Genomic DNA, 14,873 nt, shown 5'->3' with positions numbered 1-14,873 from the left:
GCATATATATAAAATCGCATGTATATCAATATATGTGTAACTCCATCTAGTGAAAAAATCCGCATTATTAACTGGTACAACTGGTACATTGACAGTAATATAAATGTGAAATAAACAGAAAGTTGTATATTGCCAAGAGAACATTTTAAATCCTATGTATAACAAAGAATATAAAATATTTAATAATATGAACTCAACTATGTTGAGAAAAATGGAGAAAAGGAAGCTGGATGGAAATATGTCCAGATGTCAACAGTGGTCATGTCTGAATGGTGGACTTCTTGAGGAATCTTTTTCTGCAATGGCAGAAGGGAGTAGGCATGGCCAAAGCGTGGCCTTGGAGTCAGAACGTCTTGTGTTAAATTGGTACCTGCGTGGCCTTAGACAAACAACAACCTCTCTGGGTGTTAGTTTCCTCGCCGTTGGGTTATTTGGAGGATCAAGTGAATAATGGGTCTAAAGCAGCGGTCACCAACCTTTCGTACCTCACAGACCACCAGTGGTCCGCGGACCACCAGCTGGCGACCGCTGGTCTAAAGTGCCTAGCCTTCGGTCTGGCACAAGCTGGCTCCATAAATGGTGGCAGTTATTATTTTTACACATCTGTATTCTTTCTAGATTTAAAAAATACTGAACATGTACTACTTTATAATCAGTTACATAACAGCAGTAACAACAATAAGAACAGTATATGCTTGCTGATAGAAGTACTTTACGTCCCCAGGTTGGGTGTGTGCAGTTTCCAGACACTTCCCTGACTCCAAGGATAGGTCCAAAGACTAAATACTTAGGAGCCACTACAATGGGGTAGGGTGGGCTGGGCAGTGGGTCCTGGTCCTGGCCTGGGCATGAGGGGGCTGGGCAGCCCTGGCTTGAGAGGTGCTGAGCATCCCTCTCTGTCCCGCCTAGGACGCAATGAGCCCCTGAAGAAGGAGCGGCTGAAGTGGAAGAGCGACTACCCCATGACGGACGGGCAGCTGCGGAGCAAGCGGGATGAGTTCTGGGACACAGCACCTGCCTTCGAGGGCCGCAAGGAGATCTGGGACGCCCTCAAGGCTGCCGCCTATGCGGCTGAGGCCAATGACCATGAGCTGGCTCAGGCCATCCTGGATGGAGCCAGCATCACCCTGCCACATGGTGAGCGGCAGGGTTGGGGCTTGGTCCCCGCTGGAGGTGGGGCCATCATTGCTGTTTATGGTGGAGGAGAGTCTGGTCAGCCGCACTAGGAGTTGCTATCCAAGCTGGTGGGTGGCGGGTGTGGCTATCCACTTGTTCATTCAGCAGTCCTATGAGCACAAAGGAGTGAGGGCACAAAGAAAAATGAGACACAGTCCCTGTTTGCCCAGTGAGGGAGTGGAAAGGCACCACAAACCTCCAAGCAGTGTGATGAGAGCAGGCTCAGGGTTACTCAGGTGCTTTGAGATCCCAGAATACCTAAGGGACCAACCTCCTGTTGGGTACTTACGTGCTGAGCACTGAACTAGATATCTCATTTACATCCATAACAGCCTGTGGGACTGTGTAAAGAGGGGGTAATGGTAGAACTCTATAGAGTCTTAGACCTAGGTTTAACATGAGTGTTCCCCTGCTTTGTGACCTTGAGCTAGGAGCTTCTCGAATTTAAAGCCTCAGTGACTTTAATGGGGATATCTACTTCATAGGCCAGTTGTTAGGACTCAGTGAGCTACCCTAACATCATTTAGTATAGTCCTAGCACTTAGTAGGTGCTCAGGGCATAGTAAATATATTTCTACATGCAGTACATTGTACAAGCAAGGAAATTGAGGCTCATTAGGTATAACACCCCACACCACCCAAGTCAAGACATGAAGAGCAGGGCCTGTGCTGTTACATTCATTCTTATAAACCCAGCACATATGCTCAGCAATGTTGTTGAATAAACAAATGGAAAATTAAATAATTTGCCAGGGTTGTACAAACCAGTATCTGGTAGAGACAGAATGCCAGCCCAGGTCTTCCTGACTCTACCTGGAGCTCCTCCAAGCTCACCCAGGAACACATGACTGAAGGGCGGGCTTGGGACTGTGGGTGGCCATGACAGGTGTAGTAGTCTGCTTGGCCTGCTATAACAAAATACCACAGACTGGATGGCTTATTAAACAACAAATTTATTTCTCACAGTTCTTGAGGCTGGGAAGCTCAAGACCAAGGTGCCAGCTGGAATCAGTTTTAGGCAAGAGCTCTCTCCCTGGCTGGTAGACGGCCGCCTGCTTGCATTGTCCTTACATGGTAGAGAGAGGGCAGGAGCATTCTTGTGTCTCTTATAATGACACTAATTCTGCCAGATCAGGATCCCACCCAAATGATCTCATTTCACTTTAATTACTCTCATATAGGCCCCTATTTCCAAATACATTGGGTTTAGAACTTTAACATAGGGATTTTTGGTGGGGATATAATTCAACCCCCAAGCTGACTCTGATAGCCCTGTCTTTCCCACAGGGACTCTCTGTGAATGCTACGATGAGCTGGGCAATCGCTACCAGCTGCCCATCTACTGCCTGTCGCCACCCGTGAACCTGCTGCTGGAACACACTGAGGAGGAGAGTGTGGAGCCCCCAGAGCCCACACCCAGCGTCCGTCGTGAGTTCCCGCTGAAGGTGCGCCTCTCCACGGGCAAGGACGTGAGGCTCAGCGCCAGCCTGCCTGACACAGTGGGGCAGCTCAAGAGGCAGCTGCACGCCCAGGAGGGCATCGAGCCGTCCTGGCAGCGATGGTTCTTCTCTGGGAAGCTGCTCACAGACCGCACGCGGCTCCAGGAAACCAAGATCCAGAAAGATTTTGTCATCCAGGTCATCATCAACCAGCCCCCACCACCCCAGGACTGAGGAGCCTACGGACCCCTGGGCAGAGAGGCCAGGGAGGGCCTCTGCGGGGCTGAGAGGCCCCCGGGCTGGAGCACCAGGCCCCTCCCTGCTGCTGCCTTCAAGTGCTGATGTTTTCTTCAGGGGTGCCTCCCTGCTGTTTGGCTGCTGGGCGAGCCGTAAAGGGACCCTGCCTCCCATGGCCACCATGGGCCACCAGTGCCCAGCACCCAGGAAGCAGTGCTGCCACACAGGCCTTGCCAACCTTGTCAGAGAAAAGGAAAACTGGGGCCCCCCACCCTGCCTGTCTCCCACAGCAGGTTCGAGCCATGAGGGCCAGCTGGAGGCCCCTGAAGCCCAGATCTGTCATCTGGTGCTTCCAGCTGTGCTCACTCGGTTTTCTGCTCAGGGTCTGAAGCAGCTGCTGTCTCCCTCCCCTCCCCCTACCCCCTGACTCTGCCCTGGGCACAATGCCAGTGCCCTGGAGGGGAGGGGACTGCTCATGAGCCCCAGGAGCTGGGAGCCTGAGGCCAACCTTTGCCTCTCCCTGCCCCCAGCACAATTGGCAGAGATGAGGCGGTTGGCTGGACAGCTGGGCTGCTGTGGCAGGGGTCTGCCCAGGGCCATCTCCTGGCTGTAACCCAAACATGGGGTGCCTGTAGCCAGTCATGGCCCCACAGCAGGTCCCTGTGTACAGACATATCTGCATATTTATCAATAAAGCCTTTTGCTCCTTCCTTCTCTCTTGCCTGGCTATGACTTTGGGTTCCCCTGCAGCTCTGTGGAGCCTGGGAACCGGTTCTGGTGTGGGAGAAGGTGGGTGCCCGGCCTCCCAGCTGCTCTGGGTGCAGCAGAGAGTACAATGGAGCAAGCTTTGAACACTAGTGTCTGGGCCCTGTGTTCTTAGGGGTCTTCAGGAAAAGCCACTTAACCTCTGAATCCACTTTGCTTGTCTTTCAAGTGGATGTGATACCACCTGCCCTGTCTCCTCCCTCAGTTGCTGGGAGGAGTAAATGGGCTAACAGATGTGAAGAAGGCGGCATCTCAGGAAGGCGGTGTTAGTTACCTGCTGGTCTGTTCCTGCAGCAGGCGGGTGCTGGCTTCTGGCTCCAGCCCCTGAGCCAGACCCTCAGGACTAAGGTGTGTGCAGATCCTGGAGACACTGCTCACTTGCTGATGTTAAAGCAAAATTTCAGACAAACTTAGAGCATGTGTTGGCTTGCCAGCAAGGGGACCAGAGGAAAAAAGGGAGCTGTTCCTGTGCTTCCCTGGGGGAAAGTGTGCATGTAAGCAGAGAGGGCAATCTTGGAGAAGGTGGTCTAGCGAAGGACAGGCCACGCGAATGTTACAGAACCGCAGAGCTGTGGTGTCCATGGTTCACTGGCAGTTAAACGGGGCTGAGCAAGTACAGGCCTGCTGCTTCTCCAGTTGGGAGTATTTTTCTTTCTCAGTAAGCATGGCTGTCCCCAGTCAGGGAGGCCTGACAGGGAAACAGGAGGAAAGGACGACCAGTCCGAGCTGGTGTCGTCATCTGAGCTCGGCAATGTACTCTGGCCCTTCCACTGGCTTCCTGAGACTCCTATTGAAGGAGGACCCTATACCTCCTGCAGAGGCCCCTGAAACAGACACATCAGGAACGAATGGACATAAAGCCAAATTCAGGGATGCTCTGCTAGGGGGCGCTGTGGGACCCCAGAGACGCAAAGGCCTGCATGAACTGTGCACAAAGCGGGAGGCAGCCGCCCTGACCCCCACCAGCCACCGGGCACTTCAGCTGGGAGGGAGCACCTGCCCCTTTCCAGAGCCAGCAGGGCCTGTATACAGGACAGCCCAGGACACGGGACTGTCTTGGGTCTCCACTTTGGCTTTCAGGCCCCCTGATTAGCCCTGGCTGGGCACAGTTTTCAGGCGTCCAGCAGGTGGCACTGCCATCAGGGCTAGAGGCAGCCAGTGGGTCCTTCCTGCAGCCCGGCTGCCCTGGCTAAGGACCAGCTGGGCCTAAGCACTCATGGCAAAAGCTGGGCAGGCTCCTTCCTGCAGCCCCTGCTCTCCGGGTGCTGTGTCCTCCGGCTCTAATAGGTCAGGGGATGTGGGGGGCAACTGTCTTTGCCTCTCCCCTGCTCTCTCCGGCTACCCGGGGTGAAGGTGACGGGGGCCGGGGGGCGGGGGGGCAGGTGGAGAATTGAGCTGGTGAGCTCATGGCAAAGGCTCCCAGCAAAGGGGGGGGGGTGCCCTGGTCTATAAAGCCCCCGTGGCTCTTTGGCCTGCAGAAGCTGGCATGGACAGCACCATGGCGGGCTCCGAGGCACTACAGAGCGCCACAGCGCTTATTGAGGAGCGGCTGGCACAGGAGGAGGAGAATGAGGTATGGGCAGAGGTGTGGGTGCCCAGGGGGTTCTGGGGAGATCCAGCTCTGCTGTCAAGGGAAGGAAGAGACTGGCTGCCATGCCTGTAGTGGAAGGAGGACAGGTGTCCCTAGGGCTCCATTCCAGCCACAGGGTCTCCTGGTGGAGAGGGCTGCCGGTGGGAGACTGAGGCATCAGCCCTAAGAACTGAGGGACAGTGGGTGAGTGAGCCAAGCTGGGCTCCCCGAGACGCTGCCCATGCACCTGGCCCTTGAGATAAGCCGGGCTGCACAGAATGAGACAGCTAGGAAGCTGCCTGGGGATGTGGGAATGTGGGCCCCTGAGATCCCCCAGTTTCTGGGTGGGAGACAGACAGGAGGAACTCCAGGTTTGGTCACTGAAGAAGAACAAAGACGAGCAGAAGGAGAAAGGAAGCATGGGTTTCCCCAGGACCGCCAGCCACACGTGGAGAGGCCGTGGGAGCATGGGGCTCTGGGCAACTGCATTTTCTCTGGAATAAAGAAATGGGGGAGGAGCGTGCCAGCTTGTCCTGCTTTTCACTTTATTTAAACTAGACCTAGAGTCTGCTCTGCTAAATGCAGAAGTGCTGTGAGGACTGAGAGGAACTGTAAGGCCAGTCCCTGCCTCCTTTTTACCAACCTGCATTCCTTTAAGCCAGCGGTTCTCAACCTGTGGGTCGAGACCCCTTTGGGGGTCGAAGGACCCTTTCACAGGGGTTGCCTAAGACCATCGGGAAACACATATATAATTACATATTGTTTTTGTGATTAATCACTATGCTTTAATTATGTTCAATTTGTAGCAATGAAAATACATCCTGCATATCAGATATTTACATTACGATTCATAACAGTAGCAACATTACAGTTATGAAGTAGCAATGAAAATAATTTTATGGTTGGGGGCCACCACAACATGAGGAACTGTATTAAAGGGTCGCGGCATCAGGAAGGTTGAGAACCACTGCTTTAAGCCAACACCTGTCAGGTGCATAGTCTACTAAGAAAGCAGAGTGAGGGAGTGGTGGAATAGAGGTGTTAAATCAGAAAGAAGTGAAGGAGCACAAAGGGTGGATAAGTCATTCCAACTGTGGGCCCTCAAGGACTTCTCTGTGGACAGGATGGCATTTGAGCTGGGCCTTCAAGAATGGTGAGTGGAGATCAGGGTATTACAGGCTGAGGAAAAGACAGGCACTAAAGTTTAGATCAGTGAAAGCATGACTGTTATTAGAAATTCTGGTAGCAGGGGCTAAGGCTGGGAAGGGAAGCAGGACGAAAACCAGAGAGGGACATGTGAAAGATACGTATTCTGTGGGCAATGGGGAGCCACTAAATGTTGTTGAGTGAGAGAGGGTGGTGCCATCTGACCTATTTTAGGAAGGCAACTCTGAAAGCCCTAAGAAGGACTTGTTGGAGGAGGGAAGACTGGCCCTAACAGGAATGGGAGGGAGAAGGCAAGTCAGCTTAGAGGTAGACTCCATTCAAAAAAAGAAGAGTGACGAATGGGGTGAGGATGAGGGAAGGATCAGGACACCAGTGGAAGAAGAGATGAGGACTAGGGAAGGGAAGGCAGTCTTGTAAGTGAAGAGTTTGGACCAAGCCTGCTGAGTCTTGGCTTGGGCATCCCTGGAAGTCCAGTAATGCCATTTCTCACTCCTCCAAGGGCTTGTCCATCAGCGCCAGGCAGGTGAATCATGCCACTGTGCTGTTTTTGGAATGCTGGATGCAGAGGCATTAATCAAAGGGACATGGAGCAGTCCTCGTCCATTCATTCATACAACAAATATAGCAGCAGGGCCCTCAGGACACTGGGTGCCCGCAGAGCCAGCCTTCCCATGGAGTCTAGTAGCTTAGCAAATGCCGGCTACTAGGCTAAGTATTGTACAGGCATTCTCCCATTCAATCTGCACAGCCATTTCTGAAGTGGGAGTTTTGTTGTGCTTCACCCACTAGCATCCAATGCAATAGCATTTATTGAGTCCCTGCTGCATGCGAGCCCACACTGATCTGAAGCTAGGGGCCATAGCGTCTGGGTAAGACATGGATGAACATTAGCGTCCCCAGTTGTTCCCACCAGCCCCAAGCCCAACAGGGTCCTCAGAGGAGAGCCTCTGACCAGTCTGTGCCCCCTTCTTGGGGTGGGAGGGGAAAAAGGTCCTGGAGACCAGCCCAGGGAATGAGGCTCTGTTGTGGGACACTTACTGAGCCAGGTCATCACTGAGGACTGAAGGGTGGACAGAGATGCTGAGCCCACCTGCAACCATCCATTCACTCGTTCATTCATTTCTTCTCTAAACCAGGAATGGAGACTGTCTGGCCCACGGGCCATGTACGGCCCATGAAATCATTTGGTCTGGCTCTGCCAAGGCATTAGGGGTGAGTTAATTAAATGTTTGACCAAATAGAGCAGGCTAATTTTTTTTTTAATTTTTTTTTTTTTAGAGAGAGGAAGGGAGAGGGATAGAGAGTTAGAAACATCAATGAGAGAGAAACATCGATCAGCTGCCTCCTGCACACTCCCTATTGGGGATGTGCCTGCAACCAAGGTACATGCCCTTGACTGGAATCGAACCTGGGACCCTTCAATCCTCAGGCCGAGGCTCTATCCACTGAGCCAAACAGGTTAGGGCAAGCAGGCTAATTTTTAAGTCGATAATTTTGTATGGCCCATGAATGATGTCATAAGTATCCAAATGGCCCTTGGCAGAAAAAAGATTCCCACATTCACGGAGCACCTACCATGTGGCAGGCCCTGTCACAGGTGCAGGGGATACCAAGATGATTAGGATCCAAGCCCACGCTCTGGCTGCTCCATGCGGATCCCAGCCAGACTCCCACCTGCAGGAGTAGCTGTAGCCTGAGGGCATCCCTCGGCCCTGGGAGAGGAGGCAGTGTTTGAGGAGAGGCCAGCACTGGGGATACGTCAAACCACACAAGTCTGACATGGAAGGGAGAAGCCCGTGGAGAACAGGACCTCCAAAATAGAGACCTGGGAAATCAGACCCACCTTGGAAAGTGTAACACCAGGACTCAGTGAGAACTCTGAAAGGGTGGCCATTCCTCCCAAGCTGCCGTCTCGGCCAGCTCCCTCCCACCTGGGCGAATGTTCCCGTGCGCTGGAACCTCAGAGATGGGGGCCAGCTCTTCACAGAGTGCCTTCCTTGAAGAGAGAAGGAGGAAGTAGCCCAGGCAGGTGGGTCAGAGCTACAAATGGAGAGGAGACTGGGAAGGGGTTTCACCTGTATTTTTACAGTGAGAATAAGGTTACTAGAGTCCACTTCAAGCTGAAAGCCGGGGACTTTTGGCTCTCATCCCTTAGGTTCCCTGAGAGCAACAGTTTCTATACTTTAGGATTTCATGAATCAGTAAAATCTGAGGGGAAAAAGTTGGTATCTGACATAGATTTGCAAATTTTTTATATTGCCAAGTAAGCCATTTAAAAAATAACTCTCATCTCTCATCACATTGTTTCATCAAAGTAAATTTTTGTGGCATAAAAAATTTTAAAAAATAATCTCAGTGCTTGAAAAAGTTAATATACTAGGTGTACTGGTTAATAATGCCGATTTTTTTCAATAAATCCTCCCTTTAAAATCTTTCCCACTGCTTGTAAATGATCGGAAATTATTTGCTGAGCAACGTTTAATCTTTCTGCAAGTTTTTTTTTTTAGTATGACATGCATCTTCATCCAATAATGCTTGTAATTGTTGGTCTTTACATATCAAATCACATATATATCAACATATGTGTAACTCCATCTATTGGAAAAAAAATCCACACTATTAACCGGTACAGCTAGTATTTAGTTTCATGAAAATTCATTTCAATAGTTTTAATTTTGTTTGGCTGGGGACTGGGGGCCATCATTGGGCAGGAGTCAGGGCTGGACTTGGGGTTGAGTTTGGGTTTGGGGTTGAGGTGGGGAACTAAAACTGGCCCCCTTTTTTGGATGGGTCTCTCCAGGAGCCCTGCTCCTGCCAGGGGCCTCCAGGACCAGTCAGGGGTGGGCAAAGGAAGGGCCTGCGGCCACACAGGAGAAGGTCTTCGGAGCGTGTCCCCAGAGTGGTTAGGGGAGAGGCCACCTCCTCCCGGGCTCTGCAGACGGCCCTGGAGCAGGTCTTGTCCTTGGCTCATCAGAAACTCCGAGGAATCGCCCACCAGAAGCAGCCCATGGACATGCTGGTGCTGGAGGATGAGAAGCACCACGGGGCTGCGAATCTGGCCCTGCAAAAGGTTAAGGTAAGTGGGAGGAGAAGCCAGTGTCTGTGCTCAGGAGACAAGCCAGGCAGTTATGGCCTTGCTGCTCCTGGGTCCTTGAACCCCCTATTAGCAATGCAGCATGCATGTCAACACCCCACCCTGGACGTGCTGAGTCAGAATCTGCACATGTACAGACCCCGGGGGAGCCCAGAGAAGGGAGAGCCATATGACAGCACCCTGCAGGCATTAAGGGGCTGAGGGAGGCTGTGCGTGCCGACAGGAGAGATCTCCTTGCTGATGAGGGAAAACCCAGTTTCCAGACCACTGTGTGCAGGATGACTCCATAGGAGGTGGGTCTGAAAGGGCATTGGCTGAGCCACGGGAGGTTACCTCTGGGAGAGAAGGGCTTTCTCTTCAAAACCTTTATGTTTCTGTATTATTTTTATAAATGGTTTGATTGATTTTTAGAGAGAGAGAGGGAGAGAGAGAAACATCAATGAGAGAGAAACATCGATCCGCTGCCTCCTGCACACCCCTTACTGGGGATCCAGCCCGAAAGCCTGGCATGTGCCCTGACGGGAAATTGAACCTGGGACCTCTTGATCCACGGGAAGATGCTCAACCAACTGAGCCACACCTGCTGGGCATATTTTTAATATCAATCATCTATTACTTTTATGGTCACACGCGAGTGGAATTGCGCGGGAGGCTGTGGATCCGGACTCTGTTCTGAAGGCCTGGGCTAGGAATTGCCTCTGAGAGTCCCTCCTCCTCAGCTCCCCACCCATGTGAAGCCTTCCAGGCAGCTCCCTCAAGCCTCCCTTGCCCGCTGACCTGCGCCACCTGGGTCTGGGTCTCATCTGCTTTTGTACTCCCCAGAAGGAGAGCTAGACTTGGGTTCTTTCCCTCTTGAAAGCCCTCCCCCTCCAGCTTAGCACAGGGGTCCCCACGCTCCTGGCCTGGGGGTTGACGGGCCATCCCCACGCAGGGCCAGGAGCGTGTGCGCAAGACATCCTTAGACCTGCGACGGGAGATCATCGAGGTGGGTGGGATCCAGAACCTCATCGAGCTGCGGAAAAAACGGAAGCAGAAGAAGCGGGCTGCCCTGGTCGCCCAGGAGCAGCCTCCAGAGCCCGAGGAGATCGTAAGCTCCTGGGAGCACACCTGTGTGGGCAGGGGAGCCCGGGAGGGCCAGGATCACTGCGGGGCGGCCCTGGGTGATGGCATTTCCGCCCTCAGACTGGCCCTGTGGAGGAGGAGGCATTCCTGAAAGCTGCCGTGGAAGGGAAAATGAAGGTCATCGAGAAGTTTCTGGCCGATGGGGGCTCCCCGGACACCTGCGATCAGGTGATGCTCTCACCGACCCCTTCACCTGTGCCTGCCTCCCTTTCAGGGTGGCCGCCCCACCCTCCCCACTCGTGGGCCTATTTGAGAACAGGCATTGGGCGTCCTTTGGGAGGGGTGTCCTCAGAAGATTTGGGATGGTCCATCTCACACAGGAATTTATCTAAATCCTTAGGCCCTTTTCCACGTGGACCCCATCCAGAGTACAAACTGTCACGTGGCTCTTTAGGGAAGAAAGAGGAATGGGATCAAATAAAAAGAACGCCTCTCCCTGGCGATGTGGCCTGTAGTTAGGCCCCTCACCCCTCCATGCCCCAGTTTCCTCCTCTGTAACACAGCCTGCTTCCCTCAGAGCACATTACAGGGATCAAATGGAATTATAGTGCTTAGGCATTTATTGAATGAATGAAAAACCATAAAACTCATGCGAGGATATATTTTTGTACTGTATATCATACTTCTTTTAATTTTTTTATTTTATTGTGAGAAAATATATATAACATGGGCCATGCCATTTTAGCCATTTTAAGTGTATAATTCAGCAGCATAGATTGCATTTATAATGCTGTGCAACCATCAGCACTATTTTCAAAATGTTTCCACCACCTACCATACTTTTTTTGTTTCCTTGAAACAGCCTCTTTCTTACTTTAAGCAAATTAATGAACCTGCATTATTGTGGGCTTAGTCTACAGGTCCTTTCTATTCTGTAGACTCCAGAGTCTTAATCCTCTTGTTCCATCTGAGTATCTCCTCCCTCAGAGCATCTCCTCCCTTAGGTACTGGGAGTACAAAAAAGAAAACGATGAGGGTTGAGAGTAGATGTTTCAAGAGACCCAAGCAGAAAGCCACTGCATCGGGAAGGGAGGAAGTTCATCCTCTCCTTGACTCAGTAATCAGGGTGCACCTGCCCATCCTGGCCCTGGGCTAGGCACTCCGGGGAAACAGGGCCGAGCAAGCCTCACCTGGCCTTCAAACACTCTCCCGTGCGGGAGGGTTGCCTGGGCCCCTGGACAGTTCTGGCCTAGAGGTTTCAAGAAGATGATGGTACCGGAGCTACATTTTGAAGGAATAGCGAGGATTCTTTAAGCACTCAAGGGAGTGAGGCAAAATGGGCACGCTGGCACAGGGAAGAGCCCGTGCGAAGGCCGGGCTTGATGTGCTGGGGGCAGTGAGAAGGACGGAGTCTGCAGGGCATAAGGGAGTCTGGACAGAGCATGAGGAGCTGGCAAACATGGACGATATGGGGACCCAACACAAGGGCCAGAATCAAGCTGGGGTAAGGCCTCAGCCTCAGCTTGTGTGGGAGACGGGCTCAGGCCCGGGCCAGACATCAGGCCCTGACGGCCTCTGTGGGGACAGTTCCGCAGGACAGCATTACACCGAGCTTCCCTGGAGGGCCACATGGAGATCCTGGAGAAGCTGCTGGAGAGCGGGGCCACTGTGGACTTTCAGGATCGGGTGAGCACGAGGGCAGGTATTGGGTAGGAGGCAGGAGGTGGGCCTAGACTCCCTCTCTGTGTGCCAACCTGGGGCACAGACAGGCTGCCTCAGGGGCCAGGCCCCACCTTCAGTGGGTTGCATGACCTTGGGCAGGCCCCATCTCCTCCTCAGCAAATCTGTCTTGGACTAGGTGGGTCCCCAGGGTTCTTATGTTCTGCTTGATCCATCGCCCAGGCACTGGAGTGCCCCATCCCTTCCCTGTACCCTTCTCCTGGGTATCTCCCTGCCCTTTGGGCTGGGGTCCTTTCCCCCAGGGCACTTTCTTCTCTGAAGCTCTGCAGTTAGGTCCCATCCTTCCCTTCTAGCTGGACTGCACAGCCATGCATTGGGCCTGCCGCGGGGGCCACTTGGAGGTAGTGAAACTCCTGCAAAGCCGAGGAGCAGACACCAATATGAGAGATAAGGTGAGGCAATAATGCTCACAGATATTGGGGTGGCTGTGGGCGGGGAGTGGGAAGCAAAGGGCGGAAAAGCAGTGAACAAGTCTGGTTTCCAGAGTGGCTGCAGAGCCCAGGGATGGATCATTTCCATCAAATGAAGGCTCTTGGCAACCATCATCTGGGGATGGAAGCAGGAAGAGCAGAGGAGAGGGAGGGGGAAGAGATTCACTGTCCTGGGGACTTTGGGACCACCCAAAAGATATAGGATTTGTTCATCCATGCAATCCTTCATCATCCTTCTGTCTATCCACCTATCCATCCATCCATCCATCCATCCATCCATTCATTTATTCATCTACCTTTTTAAAATTTATTCTTTGTATATGACCTTGAGCGAGTGATAACCTCTGAGCCTGTTGCTCCTCTGTAAAATGTCTTGCAGAGTTCTTATGTACATTAGATGGGAAAATGAATGTAAATTAATTACTTGTTAAACATGTATAATGTTTGATAAGCTTTTGCCATGCCCATCACATAGTCATCTCTCAATAAATGACATCTATTACAATTACTAAAAGAAGGGCAGAGGAGTGAGCAGTTGCTCATAGCTGAGTAAGGGGGGAATCATGGAAGGCTTCCCAGAGAAGGTGGTATGTAAAGCTTCAAAGCTAGGCCATCGGGTAGGATGGTGAGAACTGTAGCATTCCCTGCCCCTCCAGGGTGCAGGCCCTGGCAAGAGGACCTGGGGGAGGAATAAGGCTGGAATTAAGACAACCCCCTTCCCAAAGCCACACAGGCCAGGCGCCTTCAGCCAATGGCTCCTGCTTCCTCCCTACTTAGTTGCTGAGCACCCCCCTGCACGTGGCGGTTCGAACAGGGCACGTGGAGATCGTGGAGCACTTCCTGTCCCTGGGCCAGGACATCAATGCCAAAGACAGAGTGAGTGTCTGCGTTCTCTCCTGCCCAGCCCCACCATAGGGGTGCAGGCAGCCTGCGGGCTCCCACATGCCAATATGGGCTATGCTGAGTGTCACACTGGCTCTAGGAAGGGGACAGTGCCCTGCATGACGCCGTGAGGCTCAACCGCTACAAAATCATCAAACTGCTGCTCCTGCATGGGGCTGACATGATGACCAAGAACCTGGTAAGTTCACTCCTTTCCTGATTCAGTCATCAGTGTGCACGGCACACCCAGGCCCTGTGCTGGGCGGTCAGAGGAAACAGAACCGAACAAGACTCAGCCTGCCTGCGCTTGGAGCTCTCACAGCGGAGAGTCTCTCTGGGACCCTGGGGACTGCAGGCCCAGCCAGCTTCCCAAGTCTCTATGCTTGTCTATCTCCAGAGGGCAGGTGCAGAGAAACAGCCTGGAGGGCAATTAGGGGACTTCCCAAAGGCCCCCCCCAATAAGACCAAAGGGGGTCTTACTATTCCCCCCCGCCTCCCAGGGAGGCCCAAATCATGGAGGGTCAGAGCAGGAAGAACCTAAGCCCTCGGTTGGCGTGCCTGTTCCTGGCACACCATGCTGGTTCCTGGTGGTCCTTGAGTGCTCTTAGCATCCCATGTCCCCTAGTCCAAGCTCTTCTTTGGGATTCAGAGCAATCACAGAATGGAGGAGAATGCCCACCCCCTCCCCAATCAAGAAAGCTAAGGGGATATGGGAAAGCCAGGAAGATAGGGAGAGGGGGAGAACGAGGACATCTCAACCTCGGCATTATTGCCATTCGGGGCTCGGCTGCCTGTGCACTGCAGGATGCTTAAGCAGCATCCCTGACCGCTACTCAAGATGCCAGTGGTACCCACTCCCCACCTACTACCACCACCACCCCCAGTTGTGATGAGCAAAAGGTCTCCAGGCACTGCCAACTGCTCCCTGCTGGGAACCACTGGTAGAGATGAGGGCACCTCCTGGTACAGACTTCCGAATAGTGATCTCCTCTTGGTCCCCCAGGAAGGAAAGACTCCCACGGATCTGGTGAAGCTGTGGCAAGCCGACACCCGGAATGCTCTGGAGCACCCTGAGCCAGGGTCAGAGCAGAACGGGCTGGAGGGGGCTGCGGAGAGTGGGCGGGAGACCCCCCCAGCCTGTGCCAGCCCAGTAAATGCCTGAACGGCCCCCAGACCTGAGCCATTCCTCTGCGGAAGACCCAGGAGCACCCACAAGCTGCCGCAATAAAAATGTCCTTTTGCTATGTGTGATGTTGTTTCTATCTGTGCCTGGAATATTTAGGAATGCAAGAATGGGCTGGGGAAGGGGG

The 14,873-nt window shown here is 52.8% G+C and overlaps 2 protein-coding genes across 2 annotated transcripts in view; both read left to right on the top strand.

Annotated features, from left to right (window-relative positions):
• The window catches only part of UBTD1 (ubiquitin domain containing 1), a 60,655-nt gene extending 57,089 nt beyond the window's left edge, over positions 1-3,566 (top strand). Inside the window, exons 2-3 of the mRNA XM_036336449.1 lie at positions 910-1,137; positions 2,464-3,566. Coding sequence (XP_036192342.1) covers positions 910-1,137; positions 2,464-2,849 — 614 coding nt within the window. The 3' untranslated portion in view covers positions 2,850-3,566. The remainder of the gene's footprint in view (positions 1-909; positions 1,138-2,463) is intronic.
• Positions 3,567-4,743: 1,177 nt separating this feature from the next.
• Positions 4,744-14,799, top strand: ANKRD2 (ankyrin repeat domain 2). The gene is given in 11 exon segments (XM_036336431.1): positions 4,744-4,904; positions 5,096-5,190; positions 9,329-9,430; positions 10,380-10,535; positions 10,631-10,738; positions 12,098-12,196; positions 12,544-12,642; positions 13,459-13,557; positions 13,664-13,762; positions 14,567-14,692; positions 14,694-14,799. Coding segments are annotated over 10 exon segments (999 nt in total). The 5' UTR covers positions 4,744-4,904; positions 5,096-5,103; the 3' UTR covers positions 14,718-14,799.
• Positions 14,800-14,873: the final 74 nt, after the last annotated feature.

The sequence above is a fragment of the Myotis myotis genome, unplaced genomic scaffold (assembly GCF_014108235.1).
Source record: "Myotis myotis isolate mMyoMyo1 unplaced genomic scaffold, mMyoMyo1.p scaffold_m19_p_15, whole genome shotgun sequence".
NCBI classification, from domain to species: domain Eukaryota; kingdom Metazoa; phylum Chordata; class Mammalia; order Chiroptera; family Vespertilionidae; genus Myotis; species Myotis myotis.
The sequence above is the reverse complement of the archived record's forward strand: the minus strand, read 5'-3'. Positions and strand labels throughout refer to the sequence as shown.